The sequence below is a fragment of the Achroia grisella genome, unplaced genomic scaffold, assembly GCF_030625045.1.
Source record: "Achroia grisella isolate CSIRO2021 unplaced genomic scaffold, CSIRO_AGI_Agris_v1 utg474, whole genome shotgun sequence".
Taxonomy (NCBI): domain Eukaryota; kingdom Metazoa; phylum Arthropoda; class Insecta; order Lepidoptera; family Pyralidae; genus Achroia; species Achroia grisella.
Window position 1 is genome coordinate 127,711 of NW_026712878.1, and position 26,829 is coordinate 154,539.

The 26,829-nt window shown below is 30.0% G+C and overlaps 1 protein-coding gene across 1 annotated transcript; it reads right to left on the reverse strand.

The window, feature by feature from the left end:
- On the reverse strand, positions 1–26,829 carry LOC131845491 (muscle segmentation homeobox-like). Its single transcript, XM_059194556.1, has 3 exons — positions 26,165–26,829; positions 5,243–5,427; positions 1–883 (listed from the first exon to the last, which is right to left on the reverse strand). Exons 1-3 carry the CDS (start codon positions 26,748–26,750, stop codon positions 620–622), a joined length of 1,035 nt encoding a protein of 344 aa, XP_059050539.1. The 5' UTR covers positions 26,751–26,829; the 3' UTR covers positions 1–619.

Consider the following 26,829-nt stretch of genomic DNA (forward strand, 5'->3'; position numbering starts at 1 on the left):
TGGAAATGAAACCAATATTTCAGTATGAAAGAAATATTTATATTTGAACTGCACATAAGTAGTAACAATGTACAAATAAGTCACAGTATATACAAAACTATTTCATATTTTCTAATTCAATCAAATATTGTAGTAGGTATACAGTGCAATTAAAATAAGAATATGAATGACTCTCTGTTATATTATGATGTCTTAACTGTTATTAGAAGACATATTAGTTACTTAGGAAAATAGATTTAAAAAAACATCTTGAGTACTCTAAGTCATTTAAATATCTTTTAAATAATAGTCAACGTGTTCTTATTTTAAACGCATGAAGTAGATAGATATTAAATGATATCGTCACACAATAAGTATAAATAGATAATTTGGTTAATATTATAATGTATAATTAAAAATCTAAATAATATTCGTTTTAAATTAATACAAATACCAATGCAATAATATCACTTAAAATAAACTTATTTTATATGTACAAATAATTTACATTATTTTTTAACGTTCTTATTAGACCAGTCGCCACATCACTAATAAATTTTCCGTTACAGTCAGCGTAATAAGTGAAAAAAACGTTTATTTAAATTTGGAACTCACAATTAAAGTTATAAATTTGAATTGTTCACTGTTGACTCGTTTGTGTACTTGGCGAGGGGGACCCAGACACAGGTGGTTGTACCATAGCCAGATGCGGCGGCGGCAAGCCCATAGGAGGCAACGGCCGCCCTCCACCCATCAAGGGGTGAGGGTGAAAGTACTGCTGTAGCGCCGGGTGGGGGTACAGATGGTGGGGGTGGCGGGAAAATTGCGCCATTTTGAGTTTCTCAATCTCCGCCTCTTGTACGCGTTTCGCTTTCGCGCGTCGATTTTGAAACCAGATTTTCACCTGTTCAAAACACAAAAAAAAATATCACACATTGTTTAAATATAAACAAAATATGATCCTTAACTACTTAATATGCGGTTACGGTTCTCTAATTTTAAATAAGTTATTTACCTAATACTAGCTAAGTACAATACCTAATAATAAATATATCGTATCTAAAACTTGCATCGCCTAAAAGAAAAGTGTAAAATTTACTTAACCTTTTGCACAACAAAATATAGCGGAAAAATAATTCTCTAGGTTTATTTTCAAAGAAATCTTAAGATTCAAATTTCGAATGTGATTAAAAAATGACTGACATTTAATATAAACTTCTGTTAGTCATAAATATTCAAAAACAATTATAATTATGTAATAAAAAGTTTATTGCTTGCATTAGCTAACAGCAGTGGGGAACAATGGCATAGTAGCCATTTTTAGTTCGAAAAACGGATTTAGATGGCGTCATTGGTATCGAATGGAATTCAACATTGTTTTGTAATCGTTTAAAACCCAAAACTATGTTTTTAAAAAGGTTTAATCTATTTTTAAAAAGTCATATATAGATGTTAAAATGAAATAATGCGTTTTAAAAAGTAATTTTCATATATTTACTCATTTTGTTGTTGCCCTGTATTTGTTTACAATTTAATCATTGCTAATTGGGGCTTATTGTTTCCAAAAGACTTTCATAGATGGCGCTGTTTTCATTTGTATCACCGTATTTTAAATGTTTATTTTATATTTTCAAATAATAAGTACTTACTACATTATTATGATAAATTAAACATAAAAAAAGTTTAAGTAAATATAAAACAGCTAAACAAGAAAACCATATTATGCCAGTAATACTTATTTAGAAAGTGTTGCCATATCAAAAATAAATGCATAGATTACCGATTTTTTCGAATAATCGATAACAGAATATTACAACGCATTATTCGATGGTGCTTTTAATTAGTCTTTGCAAACAGTAAAATTTCATCATTTTGTATTATACTCTTATTTGGAACGAATTGCAATGCGTAATTTTTACTCGACGACGGCAAAATAGAGAGATTTTGACAGGTATGCAAGTACTATACATTTATCTGTTCGCTCATAACTTCAAAACTTGAAGAGGGAAATATTAATTAGATTGATCTGATACAAGTGTACTCTATTATATCAACCTCCACGCGGTCACCCTGGTAATTATAGCAATTAATGACATTAGTGACATTGTTTTTCTATTAAAAAAATAAATACCTACTTATTGTAATTTAATGAATGAGAATTGAATGTGGTATAGAGTATATAAGGTCAGCTATACCTTTATGAAACCTCAATAAACAAGTGTTATATGGTATCTAAATTACTGACATTGATAGCTAAATATGAGGATCCTCGAATTTTTACAAATACTCATAAGAAACTACAAATACTCGAATTTTGCTTTTGTAGAAGGATATTTTCAACCTTACTAAATTGTACAAGGTTTTGAAACGATAATCATTCATATTACTATGATATATATCCTAATACCTACTATTCATGATAATTAGTTTTTTAATATCTCCATTCGAGGGTAGGTTATTCATAATTTATATTATTAGAATCACATAATAAAAATATCTATTTAAAATCGTAGGTTGGTCCATATTTTTTTATTATATCGAAATGACAACGAGTACTGGCAACATAAATGAAATTTTAAAAATATAAAATATAGGAATAAAAGAATAGGATAAACGACTTTAAGTCAAATGCTTAAAACATATTTTCACTAGCATTGGATTTTTTCTCTTTTTTCATCAGGTACTGAACAATTCAACTTTTGAATTGTTCCTGTTCAGAGTTCATTGAACTTCTTATTTTTTTGTCAAACTCAATAATTTAAATGTGTCTAAGAAATACTACAAATATTTAGTAAACTATCGTGTCTTTGAGGATTATCTTATACCAGGTATAACTATAAGTTGTTAAAAACTTGCATATGTAGCGTGTGTATCTTTCACATTAAAATATAATAAACATATGTACTTGGTGACCGCTTTAATGTGGTATTATTATGTTTTTATTATTGTTATGAATGTAACTTCAAAAATCTGATTTTATAATTTTTGATTGATTGAGAAAATACTGAAAATTATTAATCAAAATAAAGTACTAACTAAACAGTAGTATTATTTTTATATTTTATTAGAACTGAATGAATATGATGTATGAATAATATGTTTATTGTGCTAATAAGGTTACAGTTTAACTTTATAAATTCATTCATGTAAGTTCATGAAAATGTAACATAGGTATATGATATTGTTTTCAGATTTTCCTGACATCAACAACTTAATACTGAACAAAGTTTAAACAAATAAGAGATGATATTCTAAATCTCCTAGTCATTCAGATGAAGATAAATAACATTTTTACTGTGAAGAACAGGAGTTCAAAAGAATAAGAAATATATATGTATATACATATGAACATTTTACTGTATAAAATAATAATGCAAGTAAAAATAAGAGAAAAAAGCAGAAGAAAAATCTGTAAATTATTAATCACAATGCAATTAATGATATAATTAAATAAGTAATGCACTAGTGTTGAGAAGAAATTCCAAGTCAAATAAGTTTATGATTTAAACACATGATTATTATTATATTGCTTAATAAACAAAAACAGGAATATTTTGTGTACCAGGAAATAATAATGAAATGATTGGAATATAATATAAAAATAACAGAAGTTTATAGTTTTAGTGGTACAACAGACAAGCAGTGAAAGAAATATTATTGTAAATTATTAACAACATTTGTTTATTCTGTGATTAATAGATTATTTAAAAGTGTTTTGTTACCTGAAATAAAAATTTTATGATCGTCAAGTGTTGTGTTCATGCAATGTTAGTTTCACCTCATTCGATTTAAAATGTCAGGAATTATTTACTACATAATGATTTTGTATTAGATGGTAATCATATATATTTTTAATGCAATGTGTATAATAATTCCCATTTACATCAAAAAACTTTGTGTAAATCTATATTTCTCTGTCTATAGACTTTGGTCGTGGAATACTAATAAGAAACTAAATCTAGAGACTGTAGTATATCACAGCATCCCAGAACCTTGTATTTAAGTCATATAAGGACTTAGTACCTACCTAATACTTGCTACTTTTTTAATCAATTAATTAATTTGATCTCAATCATCATGATGAACAATGATGATAATGTTGAGAATACTGCCATGATGAATTTTATGGTGGTCATAAATAAATACCATCGTCACTATCGTCAACAGTCATTATTGATCTCATCATCATCACCGTTACCATCCCTCATCCATATTGTCAAAAGTTACTACCTACTATTATTAACTGAAATGGTAAATAAGCTGACGATCCATCCAACCACGACGCTATCCGACGTACATACATACACATATATTATTAAACAGCATTACGTCATCATGTCGTGCCCGCTACATCCCGCATACGTTATCATTCCGGAGAACATAGATGTTATGTCCAAATATCCTGTAATTTCGCAGCTTAATTTCAACTGAATAGCAACTTACATAAATACAAAAAAACTAGCAGTAAAGGCGTAGTTTGTTATCGAAGGTTCTACAAATAGGTATAACATCAAAATAAGTACCTACATGTCATTAGCACCGATGTAGTATCCCTGAAAGAACCTATACATATAACAGATTGATGGTTTGCAAATATTATTTTCAGTTTTACAAATTGCCAGTTTACCATAATTAATTATATATTGAGAAATAATTATACATTGAAAATTATATGAGGTACCCATATGCACATCAATTGATTATAGCTAAAATCTATCACTATCACATAACAATTTAAATAAAAAAAACCGTATTAAAATCGGGCTATGCGCGGTTAAGGAGCTATTGCTCCTTAACCGATAGCCCGATTTTAGTGCAGACGCGTTACGACATATCTTCGTCGGGAGAAAAAAAGCCACACATGCCTAATGTAAAAAAGTAACTGTAACATAGTACATAGATACATAGGTACATTAGCCGTGTCTGTAGACTGTCAGCGAACAATATTATACCTACATTGAATTTTCGATTGTACCCAATCAGGAGTTCGATACAGTTATATATCTATTATGTACGTATCTTTGCAAAACAGATGTCATGTAGACCGAATTCTCTGCCATCTATTTTCATGCTTTATTACTAATCACCCACTAGTAATCCGAACTGCTTCAGATATAGCGACATCTAGCGCCTACGGCGGCGAAATAAAATAGCCCGAAGAATAGCCCGAGTTAGGAAGGAACCATTTTCTTGTATGGGATGGGGTATCTGTATGTAATATTATATTATCTGTGCTAACAGTTAAATCCATGTCGAGTCTTACCTGAGTCTCAGATAGGCCTAAAGATGACGAGAACTCGGCACGTTCAGCAATGCTCAGGTATTGTTTGTCCACAAACTTGCTCTCCAATGCGCGGAGTTGCTGCGCAGTGAACGGCGTGCGCGGTTTTCTGTTCGGTTTGTGTTTACGAAGATTGCATTTTAGTTTGGGTGGCTCGCCGTTTGCATCTGCGAAAAAAATAATTTAAAACATTATTATTATATCGAATATTATATAATCTTTAAACTGGGTTATAGTCGGTTAAAGATTTAAATTATATAACAAAATTGTAAAATATTTTGATATTAACACTATTGGAACTCACTACACTATAACTATACAATTAGTCTATAAATCAGTATAGTCTATGACGCTTTAGTACTACGTTATCTTACATATATGGACATTAAATTTCAACATAACAAAGCAGTTTCGGGAGATTTAAATTATGTCAATAACAACGAATGAATGTATAAAGTAATGTTTTAAGCTGGTTGCAAGACTTGAGCATAAACTTTACTGTACTTTACTGTTATATCTTAATAACAAAAGCGTGCCGAACGATCGGAATGCCGTTTCATTCCGATGTAGGATTAATAAATCGCATTATAAAACATGAAATAAAAGACGAAGGAAACAAAACGCGATTTAATCGCGATAAAATCTATAAGGAGGCGATTTTTAACTTATTTAGCGTCGAATACAAGCATATTAATACGCAAATTGACTATTTTAATGCCGAATTTGGTTAGAAAAATTTGATATCTACGCCCACGTCCGGGCTAATGTGAGATGTAAACTGAGATAAGTTTCATTAGAGATTCGGTATTTTATTTTACCCTTTAGTGACCCCCGTTGTAATGTTTGTCGTGTTTTTATTTTGTTTTTACATTTAATTTGAAAACGTTAATTATCTTGTATCAACATCTTTCTCCAATATAACATCATCATTATCATTTTATCAATAATCCAATGATCATTAGGATTAGTGTATAATTTATATCTACTTGTGATTTTAGCGTTCACTCCCTTTCTAGCCATGTTCTTTTTTATAGTCTATTTATTGCTTTTTAGAACTTTCTTAAAAAATACTTATATCCAGGTAAGAATTATTCTTCATCATAACAATAACCCTCTATTTTAACATCATTTTACAATCAATAGATGTTACCTAATTGCTACTTGGGTTGTATATATCTATACTATTAGATATTATATAGCTGATATAGCTGAAGAGTTTAGTTGATTGGTTTTTACGCGAACCTCAGGAATAAGATGTTCAATTTTAAAAATTAATGTAATAGCTATCTAAGCTCATTTATCGTGGAAGGCTTTTAGGAAGGAAAGAAGTAATTTATGCTATATCATGCTACTACTAAAGAGCGAAGTATCAAAAAATGTTGCAAAAATGAAAAAAAAATCTTCTCTCTCTCTTATGTGACACAGACGAAATTCGCTCTAGTCTAGTTATTCTAATTCATACACAATACTTTTCGAAACAAATCAGATATTAACACTTAATCTTACATCTACAACAAATTAATTTTTGGTTAAATTGTCTTTCTATAACATTTATCTTAGCAGGTGTCGATTGATTTACGGCATAATAAATCCGTTGCCGGTACTAAAAAGTTATGTTAATCAATACGTATAATAATGAATCACTGTGATTTTATTTTATTCGTAAGTGAGTTGATGGGACGATTTAATATATTATAACCCACTTATTTTACAATCAGCTAATTGCTATTTGAGTACTAATTAATGATTTTAACTTTGATGGATTGATGGTTGATGAACACGTGTTTATGAAAGTGCTGTTACCATTTACGATGATAAAATGTATTTTCCTTAGCATTAATCAAATCAAATTCAATTATAATTAGCATTTCAAGTTATCATTATGTCATGTTATAATTACGTAGCGTAATTCTTGTTTGTTTCTTGTCAAATGATTTAACTCTCAATTTATATTATTATAACTAGTTTTGTAAATTAATCTTTTTAATATTGAATGTCACAAATGAAACTATATAACTATATGAAACGTATCTTTTTGAATTGAACGATCTTTTCAACTTTATTTTTTATTGTCAATAAAGTTTTAGTGTAAATACTTTTTAGACAAAACTATACTCTAATACCAAACAAAAAATAAAATAAAATCTCGACCAATAATTGAACTTGAATTAGTCCAGTTCTAATTTTCTATAGGATCATTATTTACCTACTCGATATACTGTTCAACGTAATTTGTATTAATTACCTTGATTATTATAACATCATTATTATATTTAAATACCGCAAGTTTTGTCAGAAATTATTTACATTACCAATATTAATCTGTATCTGGCGCTTAAAATGCCAACATATTAATCCAATGTCAAAACGAACGGCGTTCGCTTAATAGCTAATGGGCCACAAAAAGATTTAAAAAAAGTAAATTATGTGACAGATGAAAAAAGTTCAAGTGTATTAATGTCGTGTTTAGAGACGTCAAAGCGACTACCGACGACACGGCAGACGGAAATAAAGTTAAGAGCAGACACACACTTGCGTCTTTTTTGTAGCCTACAAGAATAGATTTCCAAATTGTTTCAGATGAATGGTTACTACTCTAACCTATATATCATTTAATAAGACTTTATAGTAATATGTGTAATTGTCGAACGGTGGTAAACAAGCCTTATAATTGCTTGAAAATAATATAGTAGCTCTATTTAAAAACATTTATATGCCGTATAATAATAAATTAAATTCAAATATTTGCAATAAAAATCGTGTTTACACTATATGTATAAAATTGTAATATTTGTTGCATTGTCGGATGGTGGCAAAAAACAACATTAACATCATTTGGAAGTAATAGCTCTTTAAAATATCTAAATGTTGTCTAATAATAAAGTAGATTTATTTTATTGCAATAAAAATCGTGACCACACTGCAAAAAATACAATGTGTCGCATTGTCGGACGGTGGTAAACAAGCCTTAACATCGCTTGGAAGTAATAGCCCTCTTTAAAAATACTTATATGGCACTGTCTGTTCTTGTTTTCTTGTTAATTGTCTAAAGAGATATCGACTGCAGATGTTAGACTGCTGAATTATAGTCATGTTGTGACTTTGTAAGCGACGAAAGAAATACGACACGTTTTAAACCGATCCGAGCACATTTTCCATTGTTGAAGATCATCGTTCAAAAAAGAAATGCCCGCTCGAATGAATTATGAAAAGTGGTGCTTGTTTTTTGTATACATGTAAATGTTTGACGTTTCTGCCGACGGTACCTAATGTTGCAGTGCGCTGCTAAAAAGACAGTTGATATATTAATGAGCGTGTTTGCTTTTTGTGTGCACTACACCATTAATCGTGCGAGGCGTGGTATGTCATTCATTCCAATATTTAAACGTTCACTGTATACTTGACGATTTTGTTGTAACAGTACAAGCGAGGCGGAGATTCTTCGCGTACTTGTGTCTACATGTAATAATGAAATTTTAATGTGTTTTTGTATATCTCATTTTTAAGTTTAAATGGCTAATATTGTGGTAATAGATACTAGATATTACTACACAAGATTGCCTATTCCATTCTTGAGACACAATCTCTATTCACATCAAATTTTATTAAAATCTATTAAATGTTTAAAAGCCAGATCAACATACAAACATTTCCCTAAAAACACTATAAATTTAATAAGTCATATGTCCAAGTCACGGATTTATAATAATCTATAATTAATATTATAAATGCAAATCTGTCTCTTACTTTTTTACGACTAACCGACTGTACGGATCTTAATGAAATTTGACGGGAAGATAGATTGTATCACGAGGACAGGTATATCCTATCTTATATCTCATAAGAAGCCGGCGAAGTAAATAACAGTTATTAGTTCCATAATATGCAAATCCAACTTTAAGTTCTACAATCTCTATTATTTATAAATAACTCGTTATGAAAAATAGACATCATTATACAAATTAGATATAAAATTCAATCGTTACGGCTACTAGTGTTATCAAAAATATAAATCTATGGTGGATTCGGCATATTTTTAAATGTAAATTAATATCTATTAGCTAATTCAACGTTTCAAAACATAAAACGTTATAACGTACAATATTAAGATAACGCAAAGAATTATTAAACAGGAAAGATGTATGAGCACATTAAATATATTCATAGGGTTTTAAACACAATGAACGTTTATCTTATAGCCATTAACAGATCTTCCCGGATTCCGGAATACCCATGATATTTATCTGATGATCAAACGAACTGTCTGTAAGGACTATTCATCAGTAAACTCAATCATCCTCATAAATATGGGCCATAGAAAATGCGGAAGCACAACTCTACCACTTATGTTAGATGTTTAGAGGGAGTTCCTTTGACTGAACTATCATATATCTATCCCATTTCAATGAGAGAATAGATGTAGGTATGATATCAAAGGGTCTTTGAGTATCTAATAGATTTCACAGCTATGATAATTTGTTTTCTATCTTGACATTTTTTTATAGTTTACAGACATTCTTTATTTAAAATATAAATAAATATGTAGATAGAGTTAATAATGCGAATATTATACATAGGCTTGTAGACAGCTATGGAATTTATGTACCTATAGTGTTAGTTTTTATTTACGGTATTTAGATATAATATGAAACAATATGCAATATTTAATATATGAATGTACAGATATACCTTATATATACTAACGTGAATAATTCATTTAATACAATTTTGATAAACGCGTTTACTCATAGTTTCTGAAACACATTTTTAAACGTGTAATTAATCATTATAGAAACTAACTCCTGTGGTATTAGATATCCTGGTAATAAATAATATATATATTGTAAATGCAAAATTAATTTTGTACTTTTTATGACATGTCTTTAGAATCCATAATTTATTATAATGATTATTAGTTTTTGTTAGTAGGTACTACTTCCTACTCTGTACTGGGTTAGTTACAGTTGAAAGTGATATATTTTACGGTAGAGATAAGGTCCACCTTTGATAACGTTTAACTCTAACGAATATTTTTACTGTAAGACTGCAAAAAGTCGTCGTTATGTCCCCTTTAATTCAGGTGCCGAGTAGCTTGCTTTGTAAGATAAAGCAACAAAATTACAGAATAAGTATAGTATTCTTCAAGTATATAGGCGACGGTTATTATTTACCATCAGACGGGCCATTAGCACATTTACCATTACAATTACATAAAATAATCATCTATTATTCCATTATATACATATACATTTTCGTTTAACTCATGAAAACCTTGTTTCATGGCCACACAATGATCTATTAAGAGGGATGTCTATACATGTCTCGCTACAGTTTACAAATAGCACTATTCAATGGAACATTAGGATTTTGGCAGCAAGCCAGCGCTTGACAGCATTTGACTGCTTGTTAAACATCCACATTGTGCTTTACTGTGATTTTAGTGCAACAAAATTTGACAGGGTATTTAATAGCGGGACGGCTAGTGTTAGATTTGCTTTAGTTGTTTCTAGTTTATTACTTCTGGCATCTTTTATATGATCGGCGTATATAAAACTAGTTGTTAGCCGCGATTTTGTCAGCATTTATTAGATAAATGACAGTTTATGTTCACTTATTTAATACAATCAAAATTTATTTTGATAGTAATTTTTTAAGTTATGGTCCTTAAAACCATTCAGTTGTGACAATGTAACTAATAGACAGATATGCTTTCACATTTAGAATATATAGTAGGTATGGAAGTATGGATTGTGTATGAATTATATAAAGATTAAATTATGTTAGTAATAGTAGGTAGTATTATTCAAACTATGATATCACCGCTATAGAATCATTGAAATAATTACATTTTCTGACTATTTGTATTGAACAATATATTTAAAACTTATTAAACTGACATTTATAGTCTCAGTTCAGCGTGATAGTTAACTGGTGGTAACATGCCACAAGGCATCAATTCCATGATGGACTATACAACTTTCTGTGTATAGAAGTATAAATAAGTACCTAAACATCTCATTCTTAACAAAGTTCCCCGCTGACTTTGTTAGTACATTTGCGCAAATATAAGATAGAATTTTTATGCAGTTTATATCTTTCAATGGACTAATTACTGTGGAATGTTTAAATTTATATTCGGATACGGTTTTGTGTAAATTAATTGAAAAAACTCGTGCGAAGTAGGGATATTAAATATCTTTTAACAAATAAATTCCACCTAGGATGCATATTTAATCTGTTGTCGGTACAGTACAAATGAAGTGGTTGCGACAGTCTTGTTGCGTGCACGCGGTAATTGATTGGGAATGCTTCTATAATTAGGAGCGTGACTCTTCTGCGGACTGTACCTACGTGCACATTCTAATACTTATTGACTTGGTTCATTTGCAGTGAAAATATATGGCAAATAGAAAGGTATAAGTATATGATGGGACTTCTGAAATCGCCTACAAGCTGATATATCCTATGTGATAGCGAACTCTTTAATGGCCCATTGATTTTAGAAGAAAAAGTATAACCTATCACATTCAAAATTAGTATTAATGTTGCTAAGTAATACTTATGTACGTAATGTGCAACCGTAATTAAAAACATATTAAATTATATTTGCTGCTATATATAGGTATTCACTGAATATCTGTATCATTCTTGCCTATATACATGAAAAGATCAAGCACAAACCCATTAATAATAATAAAAAAAAATGGGACTAGATGACGCTATGCTGTCCTGGATTATTATTATTCACTGACAGATCAAGTTATGACCAAATTGTATAGTATGATGCCTTAATAGTTGAGATAATTTCTAGAAATAATATTAATATTATACATATAACTTATAACTTTGTGAGAAATACTCTATTATCTTTATTCCTTTATCACAATAAAAATATTGAACGAAGAAAATACTAAATTCATGCGGGTAGCCCAGGGAATACAGCTAGTATAAATAATAAATAGAAATACAAATTCCTGTAAACTATTATAGTCAATTACTTATAAATATAAGCATTATAAATATAATAACCTGTTAACCTACTGTACTGCCTTTGTATTCTTCAATATGTTATTATTCAGATTTGACGCGACCGCACGGAATGTTTCATCATTTCTGTTGACTAATTGCTAAAAAGATTTTATTGAAGGAAAATTAATATATAAAACCACGGCACGAATCTGTCTTTGTATAAATACCTTGTTCATTATATTTTCTTTTTTTCTATAACGTCATATAATAATATTATCACTTATATTCTTAGGTAAACATTGTTTGCTTTTATATTATTGTAATATATATAGGTAATTAAAATAGCATACTTATGAGCTATATAATTAAATTACGTTAGTCAATATACTATATTTATTATTTGTCTTTTATTGTACTAGCTTGTGGCAGTGACTTCATCCATACATGGATCATCATCATTACTACTAGAAATAAAGAAGTCCATTTTAAGAGGAATACTAAGTCAAAGACTTTTTTTATCGTGTGGAAAATGTTCAAAAGTAATAAAAGAACTTACGAACGCCTTTGCCAAGGTCGCGAGATCGTGTTAGCATTTTTCCACGATCCGGTACATAAAAAAATCGTGATGATCAGGGATGAAAGTGTAACAAGCATACAAACTTTGTAATATGAATAAGAAATATATTTCTTAAGAATTTATAGTTATCAGAAACAAAATGATCCAAGAGTAGACTATACCATCATCAGTATCATACTGATTATAATCATATATATTAACTGTTAGAAAAAATAGAAATAAAATAAAAAACAATAAAAATTCATTTAAAGATAGCTTATACTGCCTAGGTTAAGAAGTCTAGGCACGCCAACAATATTGATAATTGATTACACAATAAACATATTCAAAAATCAATCAAATAATAAACATAATTGAGGTAAAACAAATTAATATACCCATAAAAATTATGAACCTATCTTATTAACCCAATATGATACGGGTGTTCTAACACGCCGTTAATTAATGAAACTCAATTAAACTGCTTAATGATTTTATAGAGTCAATTTAGCATTTTATAGCCCAACTAATAGTGAACTGACCTGGGTGTACCCACCCGGGTACGTATAATTGGAAGAGCGATTTATTTGATCGTCTACAGCGTATTTGATCGTCTTTTATTTGTTTAATTCTTTTATTTCTTACTAGCCTCGCCCGCGACTTTGTACCACTGGTAATCGGAAAAACAATACTATATAACTTTTATTGTTCACTTTTGTAAACGATTGGAATATATATACCATAATAAATTTGTAAATACTGCACCCAAATGTGTTAAGCAATTGAAATAAGCGGGCAAAAACGCACACACAAAGAACAAAATCCTAACCATAATTATTTCGGGTTCTACCACGTAATCTTTTTTCTCAATTATTTTCTATGTACAAAGATTTATCAGCTACATTTATATTATTTATTGGGTAATATGATAATAATTCTGTAGTGTCTCTATGACTTTAATATATGTTATAAATACACATTATAGATAGGTATTATATAACATTTTCCTAACTCACATATTAATAGAAAATTGCTTCCCTTTTACTATAAGTAAAATTCCCGTGTACTACACGGTGTTCAGTCTCGATCTTTTTTGCTCTAAGATAATGCTCTAGCTCTTAATTTTTTTATTGCCCTGTCTGTGTCTAGATCTAGATAAATACTCTACCAACCAAACGTCCAGTACCTATTATACCATGAGCCTTGTCTATAGCATCGTTAGAAAACATAGAAAAAACATTAAAGAGCAATTAAACACACAACCATTATGAAAATTAGCATCAATTAAAACAATTACGTATGAAATAGGTATAGGTCATTGATGCAACATAGATTATATATCTACATTGTTATGCCATATACAGTAACTACCTTTAGTTTTTCCATGAGACTACATTGTATATAAGGTATACTGTCAGAATATCTATTAAAGGTAACTAAGTTAATTCAGATCGAATAAATTAATACTTTTTCTAACTTTCCACTTAACACGTAGTGCAAACGGTACGTTTAAATATTATAAAAAGCATTTTACGAGTATTCTAAGAGCATTTTTTCTTTCGGTAATTAATTTTCAATAAACTCTGCTCAGTTAACTCAGTAGAAATCAATTCGATATTCCTATATGCCGACTTTCAAATTATGTCATTTTCTACCGTTTCGTAAATTCCATACTAGTTAAATATACTTTTTAAAGATACTCGTAGGAGAATTGAATTATCTGATATAGTAAAAGTAGCAATGTACCGGCCACAGCTCGAATAATCACTAACGATAAACTATTCCCAAGTACAACCTTTCACATGCAAATGCAGTGCAAAGCGACCCCTCCACCTTTCACCATTCACATGAACAAAAGTGTCATACTTAAGAGTGAATTTGTGCTAATGCCATTTTCTATCTAGTAATGTAGAGACGTTTGTATAATTCTATCAAATAGATCTAATATTATAACTGCGTTGTTCTACATTAATAAATGAACATGTTCAGGCATCGGTAACACAACGGGGAGCCGTATTCGAACCCCCCACGCGGACTGCCCAGTGTCCAACTGACCACCTACGCAAAGCGATCCACACATCTTTGCCAATTTTGACGGCGTCGGTGGTCAAGCTTTACTTTTAATGGTCGCGGGTTCGATTCCTCGCACGGTGCAAATATTTGTATTCATGACTATGATTGTTTGTATCTGTCTGGGTGTTTTCTATGTATATTATTTATGTATTTATAAAAAATCTAAGTATACATATCAGTGTTCTAGTAACTATAACACACAAGCTCTGCTTACCGTGGGACTTGAAGGCGCATTGTTAATAGTCCAGGGTTAATTATTTATTTAATTTTGTATCCAAGTCAAATAATGTTCTCCTTAAAATAATGTCATTTTGGGTATTTTCAATTATTAAGAACTTCATTTTAAATATTGTTAAGAACAATAATATACCTACTCACTCATAAATTGTACCTACTTACAGATTATTTGTATAAAACAGATTAATGGATTGCATGCTAACACAGCGACGTTAATAATAATATTTGTTAACTATACACCTATTATGAGTCCTTATTTTATTTAAAATACAGAAGGTCATATAAATATCAGCGCCTAAAATATATGACTTAAATTAAAGTCAATTATAACATTAATCCAATAATTTATTCTCACAGAAAACATTATAGTCGTTTGCAAATTTATCACCATCGTTCTCAAGTCGAGATATTTAAAATGATATTCAATAGTTTCCAAGAAGGCCCAATAAAATGATTTACGACTTAACAACAATAAGAAACGGTGTCCCGCTCGCTCGATGACAAATTATCTAATTCGCCACGCTTGATTATTTTAATTAAACTTCCTATCCTAAAATAAATTTGAATGTTTGTGTTCTTTTTATAAAGTTCTATATTTTTTTATCGAGTTTGTCCGTGATGTTCGATCAAAGGAATTTAAAATATACAGCCTTATTTTAGAGCTGCAGTGGACTGCATGTAAAAATAATAAAAATTGCTGTACTTTTTTTTGTTGAATCATAATTTTTGAAATCTATTATAATTATGTATAACTTTAAACATTATTATTAAACTAAGAGGTCACCTACAAATACCTATTTACATATTATAATAATATTCTTACTATAAAGAGAGCTGCGCATGTTGAGTTTCTTTGCACGTAGAAAATAATCCCCGCGGAACTACTACATCTATTTTATAAATTATATTATCTATATCATTATTTTATTAATTATACAATCTAATTTATTAATTAATCATCTATTTTATTAATTATACAATCTAATTAAATATGAATATACTCCGAAAATCCTAAAAGATGAAATCTCTTACGGCTTCCGTTTTGCATGTCGATCTATTTATAATCACAAAACTCTATGAAATTAGGTTTTTAATTCCATAATGTTTTTTTTATACTTAACGACTTGTTACTCGCGATTTCGTCTGCTTGTATTGAGATAAAAGAGAAAAGTTAAATTTCATTGAAACCATTCAATTAGACAAACAGACAAATTTTCGCATTTATAATATTATATAGGTAGGTAAGCACGTTTTGTTTAAGTAAGCTTTGTTTGTTTATTAAGTATTTTTTTAAATTACTCTCACCTAAATGGTCAATTTTGTTCTAGATTTTGTTGATGTACGTATTTATATATTGCTTTCTATATTTACTTTGCCTTTTTTTCGATCTGTACTAGTTACTTTACCCTCATGAAATTAAAAAAATATATATTATATTCGATAAAATGACACGTTCCTTTTTCAAAAGCGCTACCGAATACTACCCATTGCACGTTTGTTCAATGCAAATTGACGAATTAAATCGCATGGCTTCTTTTCGTGAAAGAATGCATTTGCCGAAAGGAGCCGGTCTTTGGCGAATATTTTAATGGCTGTCTCTAATTGGTCAACGAAGGGTCGAGGTCAACGCAGCGTACACATGTGGCACAAAAAATAGTGTCGCAAGTTTGTTTTTAGCTTGCTACATTTTGTTTCTTACGGTACTTATAGGTAATTTTGAAATTGTAAGCATATACTTTGCCTCTTAACTAGCTACTTAAACTAAACTGTATACCACTGTTCATTGTCTTTTATAGTTCTAAGTCGACGGCGTTAACTTTTACTCTACAGTTCTGCGAACCACTAAAATATATTTCAGTGTTTTACATCACCACTCATTAGTGACTGGCGCTTGTGTATTCGCAGACAAATTTCGATGTTATACCTTTGTAATAAGAGCTATACGTAATTTTGCTTTAGCACTATATTGTTTGTAAATGTTTTACTAATTTGCCTGTGCAGGAAACACGGATGGCGTGATGGGGAACTCAGTACCGTATAATCTTTGCTTCTGATGTTATCGGCTGATTTATTGTATACTGTCATCATCCGAGAGATGGCAGCACGCGTCACTGGAATCGCTACCGGACTTATCTCTTTGCTTATTTTTTTATGCAATTCTTAACCTTATTTTCTAGAGCGGGCGGACGTTCGTAATGAAATATAATGAAGACCTCCCATAACGTATTAAAATAATAATTAGCATTGGTGCTTTATATAATACAGCTAGGCATTACAATATGCAAATATCTAATTAAAATTAATATACCGTGTTTTTAAAATGTAAGTTATAATACTGCAAATTTCAGAATAAACCAAAATAAAATTAAAAATTATTTTATTAAGATGAAATTATAACTGGCCTATAACTTTTCCCAAACTTTCCAACATCTAATACCATATAACCTTCATATATTTCATTTAGCACTTAATATATTTCGTATAAATTTACAAATAATCCTAGAGATATTACTTGATGTCATTAAGTTTTAAGCTAAACAGAGATTGTATTGGAGGTTCTAAATAAATACTAAATGCAAACAAGATACAAAAACATCTGAACAAGTACACACAGTAACTAAATAACTAAAATATAGTAATAAATACATGCTTAATTTGTATATATCAAAATAATCAATTTACTTTTAAAAGATTAGGAAATATCTAAATTCAAAAGCATTCTCACATATATACGTTAACATACAAAGTAGTACAAAATAAAACTAATCAAATAAAATACATTGAATTTGTTTAACGTTAATAGAAACGCATAGTGAATTATTGTACGGCTACATAGTAATGTAGCCATATAATAAAGCACTATAAATGTAGTATATAAATGATTTGTTTAAAAAAAATTAATAATCATGTATTATAGTAGTTCAAGTGGTAGACATTCGTTCAAGCGACTCGCACGCAAGCGAATCGATTAATCGCTCCGTTACACCGGTCGACCGCCAGGCGGAGCCACGCGTCAATAAAATACTTGTAAAACTATCGCAAAATGAATTAAAACAGATGGCGAGCCAATTAGGAAAGGAAATCGTGCGAGTACTGAATGAAAAAAGACCTCACAACCCTTGCTACCGGAATTTGTCACATAAGAGAATGGATTAAAGTCTTAAATGGTTATTCTTAGTTGCCAGTAATAGGGTTTCGGGTTGCAAGCGCTAACGAGAGCATTCAAACGATAAGCCATTCCAGTTACTGTGATAGACAAATATGGATATATTTATCATTAAATTTGCACTGCAGTGTACGTTTAAGGGCAGCGTTATGTCATTATACAACAGATACTAATTATTAAATAAGGTGACGTAGACAAATTCTAATAGTCTAATTGATACCACGATAGAGTTGGAATGATGACGGATTGTTTGAATTCGTACATTGAAATCGATAGTTTTATCAATTTAGATAAATAACGCAATTAAAAAAAATTTCAATGTTTGGAAATAGACTTTAAGATTAAAACTTTAGTATCAAATTTCCAAAATTTTAAATGCAATTTTGTATTAAGGATACGAAATTTTTCTTTATAAGAATTCGAAATTTACTCTCCTCCTGCGAGTGGGGTGGGGTAGGTATTTATTAGTAATGCAGGTCGATCTACAAGCAGTCCGTCTTGCAAAAAACTAACTGATCTGATTTTATTCTCGACCGATCAACTTCCCGTATACCGTGAGCGCAGGCGTGACCATCACTTAATGCTGAACATTAAAAAAAAATATTTTTAGTGGATTCATAACGGATTTAGTTGATATACTTACTATTTATCGCGCTAATATCCCTGATAACGGTGTATAGAACACAATCATGAGACAATAAGTCCTAAAGATTTCAATTAATGACCTCTGACAGGTAATTTCCTTACTATTACACTCATAAAATATTACCAATAATATTCACAGCAATCAGTGCACCTATTTACGACTCATACAATCCGGCATACAATTCAATAAGTGTGAAATTAAAACGTTTAATACTCATTACACTCGTATATCTACGTGCCTATGTAGGAAACAATAGAAATAAGCGATTTTAACTTAATATGACCATTTTACGATGGTTATGGTAATATCACGATAACCTTTGGGTATTGAGTAACACTATAGGTTTTACATATAGTTAAACAAAATTAGGTACACAGACAGGACTCGACAATTATAAACTCTCAAAATTTATGAGAGGTACGTGTAGAGTTTGTACAAAGTCGACTTTGTATATTTATGTTGTTATTTTATTACATATATTAATATATATAAGTATATGTATGTAATAAAATAATATATATATATATATATAATATGTATATTTATAAGTATAGGCATATATAGATATTTATATTTGATACATGTGCCACTTACCCTATCTTTACTTTCTATATCAACCCAAAGGTAGTCTGGTAGAAATTTATTAGCGATCATATCGCCTTTAGTAATGTATAAGGTATTCACTTATTTTTATATTATTTAATATCTTACGTAATATAAAAATATCGCTTCCTCTATCTGTTCACTTAGATCTTGAACGGAATACACAAAGGATTTAAATTCATTTTTTGTCAATCGATAGAATGATTCAGGAGAAAGGTTTATACCTATGTATAATACATTACAGCTGTACATAGCCAGGGCGGGTAGCTGGTAGATAATAAATAAACAAATAAAGCCGTCTGCTCAGGTTAGGTACCTACCTACATCTTAACTATTTCAGCACACCGCAAAGTAGTTCCTTTGTAACTGTAAGCTATTCTTCATTGTTATGACATAACATCTCAGTTTTCGAAAATGGTAAAGTTTTAACAGTACCACGGGGATTACATGATAACATCAGTGATGCTCTTCGTGATATAAGCGACGATTACCACTTACCACCAGGTGGACTGTCAGTTGGTTTGGCGTTCCAGTTACATAAAAAAAATACTCCCGGCACTCAAGATAAGATTGACTTTGTACAAAGTGTACCTCGGTACCTACTTACAATAAAAACAACATTATAGTGAGACAGTATTTACATATGTAAGTGCTCAATTGACGCGTGAGAGTCACTTTATTTATGAGTAATGAGTTATCGTTGTCACATAATTGCGATTATTTTTATATTCATTGACTAATCATTCATATGTAATCTACAAAAGTTTATTATTAATCATTAAGCTGTTACTAACACAATGGATCATGTTGTCTGAAATAAAAATTATTATTATTAATATTAAAGATTCTTATTAAAAACTACTAACGTAGTTATGAAGACTAATGGATATATTGATGCCATCACTATGTCATTTTGGTATTACAAAAAAACTATTTTATGGAAACCTATTAAAAAGTGATATTGTTAGAAATTATATGAGATCATTCATTAAATGATATATTAAATGTCGTTTCAGGTCCATTTATTAAGACTCACTCCAAACGTGCATTAAATTATAAAAAAAATGTAAGTTTTTCACTTACATTTTTTTATATAAAAACACATAAAAACCCGGTATTATATAAAAAACACAAACAAGAAGAAAGCACGCGTCAAAAGGTATCCAAGGGTCTTAAAAAGTTCAGGGTCGGACGACTGTGCGAGAGTATAATGTATTTATGAATTATTTATATATGAAATACCTAGGTAACACATTTATTTCCAAATATCCAATTAAAATGTTATCTCTAGAATGATAAATTAATCATTTAAGTACCTATTAAAGGTTAATTAAAGTATACTATCCATTTCGCAAAGCGATAGGTAATAAAAAAGTTATTCGTTAGCAATTTTCTTTCATAATAGACCATTATGAGTATAATAGCCATAAACAAATAGGAAAGTGCAGTAATAATGGTGTTAGCATGTTACGTCACACGATATCGACCAGTAGCGAGCCACTTGCACCCGGCATACAGCCACGATAAGAAAACTGGTTGCCCGTTTTGTTACTCTGTGGTTGGACGCATGCGCGGTTTATACTCCTGGCACTAATTCCAACTTCAAATGTTTTGTTTTTATTCTTCGCCCTTTCTATGTGTTGAGTTGTTGACAACACTGTGTTGTTGTTTAAATTTTATTGTCTTTAATCAATTTCAGGACGATGTCATAGTGATGGCAAATTTTATAAAGCAGTAACATTTTTTTTTTATAAAAACCTAATGATAATATCAATATCATGGGTTAAATAGGAACATCGATTCTAAATATCTATGTTATACGTAGAGACTCTATATTACCTATATACTTCAAAATGTACCTTATACCTACTTTAAAGAAGGATAGGGAGATTTTTTGTAAGTGAATTGTACCTAACTTGTAACCTACAAGTCACTTACAAAAATTCTACCGTTTAATTTACTACCTAACCTAACCTAACTGAATAAAATAAACTAAGTCAATTGTTATAGTTTTAGTTGAAGCTGAAAGTCTAGCTGATCAAAAGTAGTAACGTCACTTATAGACAATCCCTTATGCCAAACAGTTGCTTTTGATTAAATTCTCATTTAAATAATGAATCTGCCAAATCATATTAATTACAAATAATATTCAGTGCTAAAATGTATTTTAAAATTAGAACAGTGGGTCTATGGCCGCGTTTGCAAGGAAGCTGGTTGCATATCAATTTGGGCTATAAAACTGGTGAAATGAATGTGGATTAGTTTTAATACACTAATTCAGATTTAAATAGTTAAAAGTACAGGACATCAAGCTACTACTCATATTATCATTCCGTACATTCTACTTCTAGGAAGCGGTTTGCTAATAGCTTGTAATTTTATTTTTTTACTAAGTGCCACTATATCATGCGGCTGAAAAGGTATCGTAGCTATATTTTAATAGATTTTTAGTATTTATTTGTTTCTATAACTAAATAATAAATATAGAAATTATTCATGAATGCCCAAAAATTACTTGTCGTAATTGGTACATAACGCTAATTAAGGTCGTAAAAAATGGCTAGTAATAAAAATCATGTCACATTTGTCTAAAAGTAAACATAATTTATTTGAAAGCATATATTCGTGACAAGAAGTCGTTACGAACGCTGATTGCGTGGCCATGAGCTTTTTCATAATATTTTTTTCATTTTTACTCCGCAAATTAGTTTATGGTTTGTTTAATTTTTAAAATGAGCAAATTTTTAGGGCAAAGACATCATTCCTTTGTTTTATTTTTACTGCGGTCGACTAATTTATATTTATTAACGAAAATGAGGAGAACATCTGGCTATACCTACTCATTTAATTATACAGTAGTTAAAAGATTATATTAAAATATTTTTAAATATTAGCTACAAGCTTTATAGCATCTAGATAATTAAATTATAAAGCCATTGAAATTAACGTTATTCAAATAAGTTATCTAGAGATACATTTTATATATGTTGTTTATACCTATAAATAAAACTCGTTACATTTTTTATGATTCCGAATTTTTTAACTGACTACACCTCACAACTAACTTTATAAAATTAATTTGATAATTGTTTCGTTTATAATAATCAGGTACCTCAGTAGAATGTACATTCTAGATACATATTATTTATTTCAAAATACCTATCTACCTATGTATGTTTAATTGTACTTATATCTACCTATAGTATTTACAAAACAAAATTACCTTTAATTAGTAGTACCCTAAGGTTCTAATTACATATCCGTGTCGTTTCAACGTGTGTGAAGGCACAATGGTAACATGGTGTAAGTCATTATCAACTAGCAATGGACTAAGAGTAGGCATATTCTGTGGGTGAAGAGTAAAATTAATTACAACCTTAATGCACTACATTTTAAGAGCGATTTTAGACATAAATGAAATAAAATACATAAATAAATATAGGTAATTATAAAGATTTTGTACTATATTGTGGCCTACAAAGGATTTATTAGTGCAATGTTATGATATGACTGTTGTTATGACTTCATAATTAATGCTATGGTATGAATATTCATATTTCGTCATTCACGGCTGATATCATAGATAGAGTTAATATTTTTTTATAATTATATAAAAGAAAATACCAATAATAGGAATGAATAATTAAGCTTGTGTGAACCCTAACTAATTAGAAATTATGAATATCTTTGTACTCGCAAAGTTATCTGCGTGGGTAAGTATCTACTCTGTCTCACCTAAGTATACAAGTAACTACCGCCCTGCAGCTTGGTCTGTAAGTTGCGTTCAGATCTAAAGGGTAAAATATAGTAATCAGATTGCATAATACGAGCGCATTGCACCTCAGGCCTTAGGAATTGAAACGGGCGCCATAAATTAATTTTGTGATATCCGTGGTACTATTGTTAAAAAACGACGGCCTCAATCCATTGAACTTGTTTACCTAAGTATATATGTAATAAAATGTATGTATTCGGTATAATACTTATTTACATTTCGCAATGATATTTTATTTAATATTTTTTATTTGAATATCGAACGCACCAATATGAACGGTGTATTTAACCTTCATCGTGATTACCGTCAACCCTTTCGACACGTTATGCAAAATAGTCGCCATGTTGGCCAGATCCCGCCATCTTGTTCAAAGCCGCGGTATTGTTTTCACATTTCGACAGATCCGTTATTTATGTACGGCTTTAGACCTTTGTTTGGTTGTTTGTTCACGAAGGACTAGTGGATTTTCGAAACATGGTCGCTTAGGCAAATGCCTATCATTGTTACAGTAGCAATGAATGGTGATTTAAAGGTAACAAAGTAGGTTCTTATCTATTAGATATGTTGACCTATGCGTTTTACTTAGTGTATACTATTAGGTAATAAATATATACCGACACCTATTTCTGATTGTGTTGTAAGTACAATGTTATGAAAATCGTAAAGTATGTTATTTTTTATTATTTGTACGAATTTCATTAATAAAAACCTCAAAAATATTCAGACAATACGTGGAATTAGATGTTACATAGGTACAATAACAATATCTACCTAGATATGTCATAAAGATATAACTACTGAGAAAATTTTAGCCCGACAAAATATAGATAAATATAGCGCAGAAACTTGACTGTTCAATAATCTAAATTTGTTTAATAAAAAATATAAGATCTTATAGCGCAATTATAGAATATTAAATATCTATAATTGCGCTTTAAAATAGAAAACACAGATTATAAACAGGTAAAAAATCTAAGAAGGAATATCTATGTAGGACTCAACAATACTGAATATACCTATTGATACCGAAACAACTGCAATTGTTTTCTGAGTAGGTACCTATCTGAGTCCATAAATCATTTTAGTGGTTTCTATTGTCGTTGATTAAATGACAAAGGACTCATAATTAACATATGTATTGGACTTCACATTGTTGTTTCCTAGAAATTAATTTGTTATTAAATTATGAATAACTGTTAATTCATGTTTATAGTCATTATAAACTGAATATTTAGGTACTACGATTAGTACGTATGTTATTTATTCATAAGTTCCCGATAAGTACCTAAAATGTAGGTATTAGATATAGGTACACATCCTATAAGTATAAATTATTTTCTTAATTGAATTCAAGTAATTAATAACGAATGTTCATCTATTTGTTGAATGCATACCTAATTATATAATTAGCGCCCTTAGATGTTAAGATATATATGATCAAATTAAAATAAATGTCTTAGTATTTAATTTATAACTATAATACTCAATAAATAACAGGTACTCTATGACCTTACTATTCAATCATAAGTTGAAAATCTTATTGCAGATTATAATATATTTAGGTACCACTTTTTCAATTGGCCTACAAAAATAATATACCTACCAAAACATACAATCATATCCTGTAATATACCTATTTTTGTACAGAACATAAAACCGTTTATATTTTAAATTTGGAATACGTAGCATTCATTTAGTTTATGAGACGTGAAAATACCATCATGGCGATTTTATTTATCTACACAAATTAAAGCTATGACATATACTATTTCTAATCTATTTATATACCTACCTAAGTACTATACTTATTCAAATAAGAAAAAACAAAAAATAGCATTAACAACAAAATATTAGCATTTTACTAATATAAAGTATCATCGTAACGTGTAGATTCCTGTAGTAGAAATCTACTTTTCAATGAAACATTAACATTTTATCTATAACATCTGGTGTTTTACAATGTAAGTAGATCCAAATGCCTACACTCCGAAATGAATTACCTTAATATTCGCTTATCTTCGCTTATATTCGCGCCATTATATTCCATTATACCCACAATGAGAATATTTACTTTATATTTGTATTCTGAAATATTTACTTTATCCGTGATGTTTATCTTTCCATGTACTCATTCTATTAATGAGACGTTAATTAAATAGTCATTACAAATACCAACCTACTCAATTATCCATATTACGTCCTACTACAAAATAGACAAGTCTCCTCCCCTCTGTTTAACATTAATATTCTGGTCTAGGGTGGTAGAGCCACAATATTTAATACATATAGATAGATACATATATAGTATCTACCACATATCTACTGAAGTAATTTTAGTTGAAATTAAAATTTTATATAATGTTGTTAAATTTTTAAACTGTTATTTTAATAGAATTAAGTTTTTAATAAAACATTAGACAGTAAATAAATCCAACAAATATTGTAAGTAGGTACCTACTTACATATATTAAAAAGGCCAACATTTAAGGTAGCATAAATCTGACTGCTAACAAATTCTTATATATGACTTTCTTGTAAATGTCTATAAGCTATCTATAAGTACATTTCATAACTAAGATTTAATAAATAAATTAATATCTCTATATATCTATCTAGTGATTTAAAAGATTATATAATTATGCATACATGGAAAGTAATAGAATGTATGAAATCTAGACGTTCTACGAAACGTTTATAAGTAATATAATATAAATAATAATCATTACTATTAATATTCATAGCGTACATACTCTAAGAAAATCTACATAAAAATATGTAGGTACCTCAATAATGAAATCTATAAACTTAAAGAAAAACAAATTACCTACAACTTCTAAAAATAGCAAAATTCTAGATAAATTAAAATTATTTAGACTAACCTGTTAAGTGTCCTACAGGAAAATGTGACTGGAACAAGGGACCAAACGAAGGCACGACTGATGGTGGACCCGGCCAACCCAACCCATGATATGCCACAGCGGCCGCCGCTAGTGCGCTGAAAGGTGTTGGCTTCACTAATCTTCCCTTATCATTACTCGACATTCTTTCGTCATCTTCGCTCTGTCCACCGTTTTGCAAATCCTCTACATCAACTATTGAATCCTCTTGATTAACAGAATCTTCGTATTCATCATCGGATGAAGTGACCGTCGCAGACGCATTGAGATTCAACGGAGGCGTTTGAGACGACGGCCTAGGTGACAACGACTTTCCGCCGGGTAATTCAGGCTGCGCCGATGGTGATTGTCTTAGCGGAGACTCTGGTATCGTCCTATGGTGCCTGATCATCTCTGCAGTTTCATCGATTTGGTTGGCTTTAGTATCAGCCAGAATTGATGCCACGCTGAAGCTAATTCTAGAAGCTTTCGGAGGCTCGGTAGCTTCAGCCGGGCTGCTTGGGTATCTCGAAACACTCTGTATCGCCATATTCACTTCTTTGTCCTCGTAACTTGGTTTCTTTAACATTGAACGCCGGTCAGTTCCATTTAGCACAGTTCACACTTTAGTGTCGCGATCGATGGATCGTGTACGCATTCGAGCGCGG